Below are 12,206 nucleotides of genomic sequence, written 5' to 3' on the forward strand. Positions count from 1 at the left end.
CATATCTATCACAAGGAAGAAGACATGCTTGATGAGAATTCAAAATTTCAAAAACAACAAACAAAACAATACGGATCCTAATGCTCTACTTCTTACGAAATTAATTATATTATTGTTTCTTTAACCTAAAGCTCTGATACCAAGTTTGTCACGACCCGATTCCCGGATCCATTACCGGCACATAAGCAAGGTTCCCCTCCAAGGTTCCATACCTATGCGAACCCAAACTTATATACAAACTTATCTATTAAATAACTCAATCAGAGTTCAACGAAGCAATAACAACAAAACTAACTTTATAATATAATTCGATTGTCTTAATACAAGAGTTCATATAAATTTAGAGTTTGGGAGCACTAACTAGACATAAAGGGAAATGTATAAATTACAACAAAAAGAACAAGTTCTGAAGGTCCAATAAAAGTGACATGCTATCAAGCTATAAGCCTGAAAAGGATAAATAATGAGAGGGTGAGTTCAACAACTCAGTGAGTAGATAATGTTCAATATACACAACGAGATAATATAATAATGAGAATATATATACAATTATGGCTCTAGGTTCTTATATGAAGGTTTCTCAAATAGGCCATAACAAGAAAATCAGAAGGTAAAGCTCGTCAGAAAATCAAAATGCAATGAGCATGAGGCTCCGTACTGTGGGATGATCAGTCCACACAGGTTGGTGACTCCCCCGACCAACTAGGGTTCAGATACGATGTGCATAAAGACTAACACTACCCTGTTAGCATGGGTATTCTGACTGGCATACCATAGGTTCATAATCATAATCAAACAGACATATTCATATCTCAAGGCTCAACTCATGACATCAATCAAATGAGGAGCTATCAATTCAAAATATATACTGGTTCATATCAAGAATTCAAATTCAACAATTAATCATGCTTTATCAAAACAAGGATAATAATCAACATATATATTATCAAGAAGCATGATCCAATTCATATTAACAAATCAAATATTTATAATATTTCTCATGCATATGGAAAATTATCCACTCACCAAACTCGAAAGCAAACAGAAGTCAAAAGCAGATACCAAAGGAAATCCTAATGGCGTCCCGCCGGTAGAATATCAGGATTATCTAAATACAAAGGAGACATATTCAAGAATGACTCAAAAGAACATATAACCTATTTAATACACTTATCTAAAGGTATATTCCATAACTCTATATGTTTTTGAACTAAATTAGTTATCTTCCTAAAAACCCAAAATTAAACGGTTTTCCCGAAATCTAATCCATAATAAAACAAATAATAAAATTGGTAATAATTCACTAAATAACCCACAATTATTCATCAAACCAATCTGCAAAAGCTAATATTACAGCTAGGGACCAATCTGTAATTTATCATATTTTTAAGGGTCAAATTGTAACTTTGTCAAATTGGAGGACCAAACTAAAATTGTCATAAATCCATGACTATACTGAAATTATGACCATAATTAATCATCATTTCTGTCCAGAATATCTCATTATGCTCTAGGGACCATTCTGGAACTTTACCAAATTTTTAGGGTCAAATGGTAATTTTTATCAAATTGAAGGACTAAATTGAAAGTGTTAAAATTTCATAACTATACAGGATTCTGCCCATAATTCATCTTTTATTCTATTCAGAATCTCGGAATAGGCTCCAGGGACCAATCTGTAAATTTTCCAAAGTTTGGGGACTAAACTATAATTTCCACAAATTGAGGGACCAATTTGAATTTTTGTCATCTTCAACCTTCAACCCAGAATTTCAACAGAAAACCCACTGTTCTTTCCTGATTTCTAACACAAATTCACCATTCAAACAAAATCATAACTCAAAATCATCATAATCTTCCATAATCAACTAAATAATCAATTACCCACAACAATCAACCCCATAACATTCAATTTAATTCATCAATTAAACTCAAAACATAAATTTTCAAAACCCTAACATTCATCAAAATTGAAATTAAAGTTCAATTAACATATATTTATACATTTAACAACCTAAATCTTACCTTTAAACTTATTTCTTCAATACCTTTCTATTTCCCTTCTAATTTCCCTCTTTTCTCTTCTTCTTCTTCTTTCTCCCTTCTCTCTCACGGTTTGCTACTTCAATTTTCAGATCCCTCTTCTTCTTTTTTTCTTCTATTTATATTTATTATGTTTATCTAATTACCACACTACCCCTCATTCATTTATACCCACTCTTTAAGCCTTCAAGGGCTTTATTGCCTTTTCCTAACTCTTTTAATTCAAAACATTACACTACTATTCTGCACTCAGCACAAAATCTCAGGTTCTTATTGTCAAAATGAATTGAGGGACAAAGTGATTTTTCGAGGAATTGAGTTCTTTACAATTGTGCCACTATATTTATTTATAATCTTCATGAGTACTCTATAAGGAAAAAAAAAGTAGAAGAAATATTTGTTTAAGGCATAACGTCTATATTAGTGGCAACGTGTTTTGATCCAAAATAAAATACTTGCTTATGAATATGACTTTGATATATGCAGACAGGTCAAGATACGAATTCAGATTTGTAAAAGCCAAAAAGATTATCCAGAATTTCTTTATTACTACAATACATCAAACTTTAGTGTACACGTTTAAGGTGGGGTTGTGTGTCGGCGCGCAGCAGTTAAAAATCCAAGGATACAAAATCTTCCTTGCCAAAAGATCCCGGCTGTGCTAAGTTAACTGGCAGAATGATTCTTTCAAGCTATGCATCTCTGTGGATATTTGGAGTCCTGCTTCTATCTCCTTCTCTGATAATTTCACTTCCAATTCAGGACAGCTTTCTACAATGTCTCCAAAAAAATTCTGACATATCCTTTCCATTCTCCACTTTGTTGTACTCTCCAGCCAATTCTTCATTCATTTCTATTTTACAATCTTCAGCGCAAAATCTCAGGTTCACGCTATCTTTGACTCCGAAACCAGAACTTATTTACAAACCTGTGGAGGAATCCCATATCCAAGCTGCTGTTATTTGCTCAAAACAGCTCGGAATTCACCTCAGAGTTCGCAGTGGAGGCCATGACCGTGAGGGGCTCTCTTATGTCTCTCAAATTGACACACCTTTCATTGTTGTAGACCTGGACATGCTACGTTCTATCAGCATTGACATTGATGGTAATAGCGCTTGGGTTCAGGCAGGTGCTACAATTGGTGAGCTTTACTATAGAATTTCAGAGAAAAGTAAAAACCATGGCTTCCCAGCTGGTGTTTGTCCTAGTGTTGGTGTTGGTGGACACATTACAGGAGGTGGATATGGCTCCATGTTTAGAAAATATGGCCTTGCTGCGGATAATGTCATCGATGCTCGTATAATAGACGCACAGGGAAGAGTGCTTGACCGGAAAGTCATGGGAGAAGATCTTTTTTGGGCAATAAGAGGAGGTGGAGGCGGCAGCTTTGGAATCATTTCTGCCTGGAAAGTTAAACTGGTTCCTGTTCCATCAACAGTGACAGTTTTTAGGGTTGCCAAGACTTTGGAACAGGGTGCGACTAAGCTCCTCTACAGATGGCAACAAGTTGCTGATAAACTTGACGATGACCTCTTCCTCTCTGTCAGTGTACAATTGGCAAATGCTGGTAAGAAAGGTAAAAAAACTATGTCAACTTCCTATGATGCTATGTTTCTTGGTGATACCAAGAGACTACTACAGGTAATGCAAGAAAGCTTTCCTGAATTGGGCTTGCAACAGCAGGATTGCATTGAAACAAGCTGGATCAATTCAGTGCTATATATGTCTTTCTTTCCCAACAATACAACTCCTGAAATTTTACTTCAACGGAATAATTTGTTCAAACGCTACTTGAAAGGCAAGTCAGACTATGTCAAAGAACCAATACCTGAAACCGCACTTGAAGGGCTATGGGAAAGGTTATTTGAAGAAGAGAATCCTAGCATGGTATTGATTCCTTATGGTGGAATGATGAATAAAATCTCAGAATATCAGATTCCTTACCCTCATAGAAAGGGTAACCTGTTCATGATCGACTACTCAACCAGCTGGAAAGATCCTTCTGAGAATGCTGCAAAGCATATTGATTGGGTTAAGAAGATTTATGAGTACATGGCACCTTATGTCTCCATGAATCCTAGGGAAGCGTATGGAAATTACAGGGATCTTGATCTGGGCATGAACGAGAAGACTAACACAAGTTGTGAAGAAGCAAGTGTTTGGGGTACCAAGTACTTCAAGGATAACTTCTACAGATTGGTACAAGTGAAGACCAGAGTAGATCCTGATAACTTCTTCAGACATGAACAGAGTATTCCTCCTGGCCACATCTCTGAGAAAGAGAGATTGAAGTAAGTTTCATGGTAAGAAAATATATCATGGTGTTTAAGCTTATGGAAGACATAATAAACGAAAAATTTGAGACTCAATTGTGACAGAATATGATATAATGATGCAGAATTATAACGTAGCAAACAACACCCCTACGCTTTTTCCATGATTCAACAGGTTTTCAGCAAATTAATCACACTCCTGCCGTTTCCATATCAGATTCCAAAGGCTGTCATGATCACTCCACTGCTCTTCTGGTAACTGATAAGCAGAAATAATGGAGATTTTTCCATTGTTCGTGATCTATTTCCAAAAGACTTATCCTCCCTTTCTATTCCAATTACTCACAATGGAGGAGGTTCTTAAGAAAGATTATTTTTATTTTTTCTAAACTTTAAAAAATTATATAATATACTTAATAATTTTATTTTTTGATTTTGATTTTTTTTCTTTTATTTTCAAGTTTTGATTTTTAGATTTATTTAAGGAATGGTAAATCTTTTCAAAAAATAAACTACTTAAAAAAATATTTAGTAATTAAATTAAGAATTAGTGTTTTTGTATGATTTTTTTTTAAAAATCTACATCAACTTGTGTTCAATTGGTATCCGAGGACAAAAAAGATATAAGCATGTTTAGTTGAAGAGATGAAAATAAAAATATAAAATAAATATATTTCTAAAATAATTTTAAAGTGAATTTTTACTATTTCAAAACATTAGATAAAAAAAAACTTTTTTTATATATATATATATATATATGCTGTCTTTGTTTCTTGTATTTTGAAATAGTAATTAAACACTAACTAAAGGTGCAAGTAGTTTATTTTTAATAATGGATCTCTAATGTTTAATAATCTTTTATATAATGACCCCTTTAAATTAAACAAATATATATTTCTTGATTGATTTTGGCATCTCAATATATTTATTGCCCAGGAGCATAATAATTCAGATACCACCACATCATTGGGGTAATAATGGAGGTAATAGTGGTTGACCATAAAATTATTATTCATTAAATTTTTATGGATGGAAGGTCCCTTTCTATAATTAAAACGAGTGAAAGATATTGGGTGAGGCCCATGCCTATCATGGGTGATTTTATTGAGTACTCAAGCTTGCCTTATCAAGATGCTGCTGCCATTTGAACTTTGTTGTCTAGTAGACGCTCTCTTGCGCCTAGTATTTCCAAGTCAATTGTCTCTATTCTTCCATGGTTGCCTGCCTTGCTGCTTTGGATCCGTTTGGTCTGCAAATATAGAAGGACCTACCTTGTCTATGTGTATTTATATTTTCTTTTCTTTCTCCAGTCCTAGGCTTCTTCCTGTCTTGGATTGATTTTCACTTCCAAGATGTTTGCTGTTTTGAGCTATCAAAAAAAAAAAATGTCCATGTCATTTTATTTTTCATTTTTGGCTCCTTCTGGCAAGCACAAATGCTTGTGTGTTTGGAGTGTTGAAAGTAAACATTGTTTTTGGTTTTTCTAAAAACCTAAGGAACTGGTCGATCGGTTCAATTAAATGAATCGATCAACCAATTAGATCGACATAATTACTTTTTTTGTTCAGGATATGATTTTCTTTGCTTAGTATAATTCCTTAATTATCTAGAACTTTAGGCCAATAAATAAACTTGTAATTAGAAGCATAAAGAATAAATATAAAAGAGAGATAAGGTGTATAGAAGAGAAAACACTTAATGAAACATTTATTCCTCTCAAATTTTCTTCTTATTCTTTAGCTTTGCTATTTTCCCAAGTTGTGTGGGAAAGGGTTGAAAAAAAAATTGAGGAGCCTATGGAAGGAGTAACATTGACTTTATCCCAAAGGAAGACCGTGCAAAAGGCACAAAGAAAGGATCAACAATCATTCACAATCATCCACTAATGTCTAGATGATTGTATTTTTAAGATAATGGCTAACACAACCACTTCCAAGCAAGCATGAGAAGTTTTGTAACAATCAAACTAAATAGTTGATAATATAAGAAAGGTACAGCTACAAAAGTTACAAGGTGACTTTGAAAAATTACATATGCCTAAATCGAAGAGTATTTTAGATTACTTTGCTAGAGTATTGACCATATACAATTAGATGAAGTGAAAAAAAGATCTTATGCTCACTACAAAAGAAATTTCATTATATGGTGGTTGCGATAGAGGAGTCATCAAATATGGATTTTCTAACAATTCAAAGTCTCATGGGTAAACTACAAGCCCGTGAATAAAGAGTCAATGAAATTCAAGATGGCTCTAGATACACCTAAGAAGGTAGAGGATATAGACAAAGCAAGGGAAGATGAGGAAGAGATAAATTTTGAAGAGGAGGTTGAAAGAGCCTCAACAGGTCAACCAGTCAACCGAATGAAGCAAACTAGTCAACCGGTTCTACTAACAGTAGCAATCTAAGAATGCAAGAGCTTTCCAAAAGAGTCTACATCTAGAGCAAGTTAACCCTTATAAAAGATACATGCAAATGTATGTGGTCCTATTCAACTATGCTTATTTGGTAAAAAAAAAATTATATTTTCCATTTTTTAATGATGATTATAGTAGAAAAATAAATATAGGTATACTCCTTAAAACAAAAGTCTAATGTATTTAATTTTAAAAAAGTTTATGGCATTTGTTGAAAAAAATGGTTATTCTATAAAATCACTTAAGACAAATAGGAGAGGTAGATTTTGTTCTATTAAGTTTAATGATTTTTATAAAGATCATGGTATAAAAAGACTCCTAGTAGTTTTTAGATCCCCATATCAAAATGGCATGGTAAAGAGAAAGAATATAAGCATTCATAACATGACAAGAAACATGCTCAAAACCAAGAAGATGCCAAAGGAGTTTCGGGCTGAAATTGTAGATTGTGTTGTTTACTTGTCAACTAGGTGTCCTACAAAAGGTTTGAATGATGTGACTTTACAAGAGGCATGGAATGAAAGAAAGCTAAATGCTACTTATTTGAAAGTGTTTGGAAGCATTGATTATGTGCATGTACATGAGCAAGTAAAGACCAAGTTAGATGACAAAAATAAAATGATGATCTTTATGGGCTATGATCAAAAGTCCAAAGAATACAAGCTTTACAACCCCAATGAAGGAAAGAAGGTGATTAGCAGTGATGTCGAATTTGATAAAGAAAGAGCATGAGATTAAAAGGTAGAAAATGGTGAGAAGTATGACTTACTATCAATTCTTGATAAAGAGAGGAAAAGATATGAAGATCATCAAGAACTAGTTACACCTCCATAATCACCAATGAACTCAACTTCATTTTTATCATCACCAATGAACTCAACTTCATTTTTATCTTCTTCTTCTAGTAGAAGTTCAAGTGGTGGTAACCCACCTAGTCCACCAAGAAAGGTGAGGAGATTGCATCAATTGATGATGATCTAATTGATGATGATCTAACACTATATTGTCATCTTTTCATATGTGAAACTATAGTGTTTGATAAAAGCAATTAAGGGTGAAAAGATGAGAATTTCTAAGGATGAGAAGATTGCATCAATTGAGAAAAAAGGCACATGAAAATTGATTCTTAAACAAAAAAAAAAACGCTAATAGGTGCCAAATGAATGTACAAAGAAAAAAGAATGTCAAAGGAGAAGTGGAGAGGTACAAGACGAGATTGGTAGCAAAAGGCTATAGTTAAAAGTAAAGGATTGACTATGATGAAGTTTTTACCCCATTTGCTAGATTGGAGATCATTTGACTAATAATTGCCATAGCCACCCAAAATAGATGGAAGATCTACCAAATGGATGTCAAGTCAGCTTTCTAAATGGCTTTCTTGAAGAAGAGGTTTGCATTGAGGAATTTATAAGTAATAAAGTGAAAGGACATGAAGACAAGATATTAAAGTTGAAGAAAGCCTTGTATGGATTGAAGCAAGCCCCGAGAGCTTGTTATAGTAACATTGATAGTTATTTCTTGAAGAATAGATTTGTAAAATACTCCCATGAATATCCTATCTAGATAAAAATAAAAGAGAGTGTTGATACTTTTATTGTATGCTTGTATGTGGATGACTTGATTTTTATAGGCAATCATCCAAAGATATTTAGAGACTTTAAGCAAGCAATGATCGAGGAGTTTGAGATGACAGATATTGGCTTTATGACTTACTCCCTAGGGATTGAAATCAAATAAGGAGAATATATGATCTTGTGAATCTTAATATATGCTCTAGTTAAGTGTGAAGAATCTTATTATATGGTTACTCCAACAACTTTGATCTTGTGGGTTATGGCGATAGTGATTGGGTTGGAGATATGGATGATAGAAAGAGCATTATAGGTTTTGTTTTTTACAAGATGAGAGATACATTGAAAGTTATGAAAAATTAAATTTAATAAGGGATGTTGAAAGTGAACATGATTTCTGATTTTTTATGACAAATAGAGGAATTGGTCTACCAATTAGGAACCGATTGACCAATTAAGTCGGTGAAATTACTTTTCCGGTTCAAAATAGGATTTTCTTTACTTAGTATAATTCTTTGTTTGTCTAAGATCTTAGACTTATAAATAAACTTGTAATCAGAAGCATCAAATATATATATATATATATATATATATATATATATATATATATATATATATAAAATGTGTATAGAAAAGAAAACACTTAATAAAATATTTCTTTCTCTCAAATTTTCTTCTTGGTTTTTTAGTTGTGCATACTATACTAATTTTCTTCTATCATGAAGGAGAGATGGGCATTACATGCAACACCAAAACCTGAATTTATTTCTTCACCATTGCAAGAATCCCACATCCAAGCTACTGTTATTTGGTTAAAAAGGCTTGGAATTCACCTTGAGTCTGTAGTGAAGGCCTTGACTATGAGGGAGTCTCTTATGTATCTAGATTGAGTAGCATTTCATTATTGTCGACCTTACAAAGCTTCAGTTTATTAGCATTGATAATGACAATAACAACGTGTGAGTTTAGGCCGGTGCCACAACTGGTGAGCTTCACAATAGAATTGCTGAGGAAAGTAAGACTCATGGCCTCCTAGCTGGTGTTTGTACTAGTGAGGTGCACAAGGGTCCATGTTTAGAAAATATGGCCTCGCCGGAGACAATGTCATCGATGCTTGTATATGCATCTGGAATTTAGCAACCTTTCATTGTTATTGACCTTGCAAAGCTTTGGTCTATTAGCATTGATATGGACGATAACGTGTGAGTTCAAGTCGGTGCCACAATGTTGGAAAAGAAGAATATGGTGTGATAACTAATTTTTATAAGAACAAACATAAGAATAAAGCTAAAGAATAAGAAGAAGAATGAGTTGAATGATATTTTATTAAGAGTTTTCTTAAAAGATACACATTTCTAGCTCTTTTCTATATCTCTCTCAACTTGTGTATAATGTTTAAGATTACAAGCCTATTTATAAGCCCCAAGTCCTAGATAATCAAGGAATTAAACTATTTAAAGGAAATCCTAATCTAATAAAGAATCTAGCATTCTAATTAAATAAGGATTCTAACAAACTAGTCTATTATAAATCCTTCTTCATCAAGGACTCCTGCATTAACTAGGATTCCTCCTTTAGCTAATATTAAAACTCCTACTAACTCTAAATCTTATTAGCCTAAATCCTAATTGATATTGAATTTTAACACTCCCCCTCAATATCAACTGTTATCATTCTTTCATCTTTTCTTTCTCTTCACAATGTCCTGCCTTAATAGTATTGGTGTTTTCCGTATTCCATCATTATCAAAAGGATTAATTACCTTATATAAGTCATCAAGACTCCTCACCTTTCTTGCTGGAGTGCTATTACTTGAGTCACTAGAAGAAAAAGAAGAAGTTGAGCTCATTGGTGTTTGTGGAGGTGTGACTATAGGTTCTTAAGATCTTCATATCTTTCCTCCTCTTCATCAAGAATTGGTAAGAGGTCATATTTCTCACCATCATTTAAGCATTTAGGCACATCCATTTCTATGTTTAGCAAGAACATTTTATTCTTTGTCATGACTACCTTTGTAATCATATCTCCTTTAGTTTCAAGTAATATCAAAGTACGATCTTTCATCTTTATTTCATACCCCTTCTCCAACAATTATCCTAAGCTCAATATGTTGCTTTTCACCTTTGCTGTATAATAGACATCACCAATAAATTGATGACTTTTATCTTTTAATTTAATCAATATCATACCTTTTCCTTTGATGACAACCTTTGAATGATCTATAAAAGTGACATTACCTCTAATTGCTTCATCAAGCTCCATGAACTTGTCTTTGTTTCCATACGTGTTTACTGGCTCCATTATCTAGGTACCACATGTTCTCTTTTTCTTGCATTTTCTCATTATGCACTAGTAATAGAGTGGCTTCATTCTCTTCTTCTATCACAAGATTTATATTATCCTCAACCCTTTTGGTTGGACTCCAGCAATCCCTAGTATAATGACCTGTATTTTGATAATTATAGCATTTAACTTTTGATTTGTCAAATCTGTTGTCAAATCTGGATCTTGAATTGCTACTGCCAATTGAACTGATCAACTGGTTCTCTTCATTCGGTCGACTATTTGATATGTTGAGGCTGCTTCGACCTCCTCTTCCAAATCTTCCTCTTCCTCCTTCTCTTTAAGAGTATCCAGAACCATCTTGTTTTGAAAAAAAGTGTTTATGCACCCACATCCTCTTGAATCTCATTGACTCTTTCCTCATGAGTTGGTAATTTCCCCATGAGACCTTGTATTGAAAGAAAATCCATATTTTACGACTTCTCTATTGCGACCACCACATAATAGAACTTCTTTTGCAGCGAGCGTAGGATCTTGTCTACCACACGTGTCTCTTTCATCTTCTCCCCATATCTTTTCATTTGCTTATAAATGGCCAATACTCTTGCAAAGTATTCTGAAATATTCTCTGATTCAAGCATATGTAACTTTTCAAAGTTACCATGTAGGTTTTGTAAACGTACCTTTTTTACATTATCAGCTCCTTGGTTTGATTCTAGCAAAACTTTCCATGCTTGCTTGACAGTGGTTGCATTAGCCATAATCTCAAAAGTGGCATCATTCAGACATTGGTGGATGATTGTTAGTGCTAGTTGATCCTTTCTTCGAGCCTTTTGCACAACCTTTCTTTGGGCTGAAGTCAACATTGCTCCATCTATAGGCTCCTCAAAGCCTTTTTCAACCGTTTCCCATACATCTTGGGAACCTAGTGAAGCTTTTACTCAAGTACACCAAGTTTGATAGTTGTTCTTTGTCAATCTAGGATATTGAAGTGGAAAAATTGAATTGGTCATGTTCAATAATTAAACCTAAGCTCTGATACCACTTATTGGAAAAAAAAAAAGAAAAAAAGATAGGATGTGGTAGCTAATTTATAAGAACAAACATAAGAACAAAGTTAAAGAACAAGAAGAAGAATGAGATGAATGATATTTTATTAAGAGTTTTCTTAAAAGATACATTTTTCTAGCTCTTCTCTATATCTCTTTCAACTTGTGTATAATGCTTAAGATTACAAGCCTATTTATAGGCCTCAAGTCCTAGATAATTAAGGAATTAAACTATTCAAAGAAAATTCTAATCTAATAAAAAATCTAACATTCTAATTAAATAAAGATTCTAACAAACTAGTTATTATAAATCCTTCTTCATCAAGGACACCTACATTAACTAGAATTCCTCCTTTAGCTAATATTAAAACACCTACAAACTCTAAATCCTATTAGCCTAAATACTAATTGATATTGAATTTCAACTGGTGAGCTTCACAATACAATTGCTGAGGAAAGTAAGACTCATGGCCTCCCAGCTGGTGTCAGCTGGTGTTTGTACTAATGAGGTGCACAAGGGTCCATGTCTAGAAAGTATGGCCTCGCCAGAGACAATGTCATCTATGCTCGT

General features: G+C 33.5%; 1 protein-coding gene and 1 long non-coding RNA gene across 2 annotated transcripts; one reads left to right on the forward strand and one right to left on the reverse strand.

Annotated features, from left to right (window-relative positions):
- Positions 1–279: 279 nt before the first annotated feature.
- On the reverse strand, positions 280–2,131 carry LOC127903990 (uncharacterized). Its single transcript, XR_008056800.1, has 2 exons — positions 2,026–2,131; positions 280–447 (listed from the first exon to the last, which is right to left on the reverse strand). It is a non-coding gene; the product is annotated as an uncharacterized LOC127903990 (long non-coding RNA).
- A 590-nt stretch (positions 2,132–2,721) lies between these two features.
- LOC7480406 (berberine bridge enzyme-like 15) lies at positions 2,722–4,412 on the forward strand. Its single transcript, XM_002298997.4, has one exon. It carries the CDS (start codon positions 2,722–2,724, stop codon positions 4,336–4,338), a length of 1,617 nt encoding a protein of 538 aa, XP_002299033.1. The 3' UTR covers positions 4,339–4,412.
- Positions 4,413–12,206: the final 7,794 nt, after the last annotated feature.

The sequence above is a fragment of the Populus trichocarpa genome, chromosome 1 (assembly GCF_000002775.5).
Source record: "Populus trichocarpa isolate Nisqually-1 chromosome 1, P.trichocarpa_v4.1, whole genome shotgun sequence".
Lineage (NCBI taxonomy): Eukaryota > Viridiplantae > Streptophyta > Magnoliopsida > Malpighiales > Salicaceae > Populus > Populus trichocarpa.

Excerpts from the sequence above, each read along its gene's own strand:
- LOC7480406 (XM_002298997.4), top strand. The coding sequence starts at position 2,722 with ATGATTCTTTCAAGCTATGCATCTCTGTGGATATTTGGAGTCCTGCTT.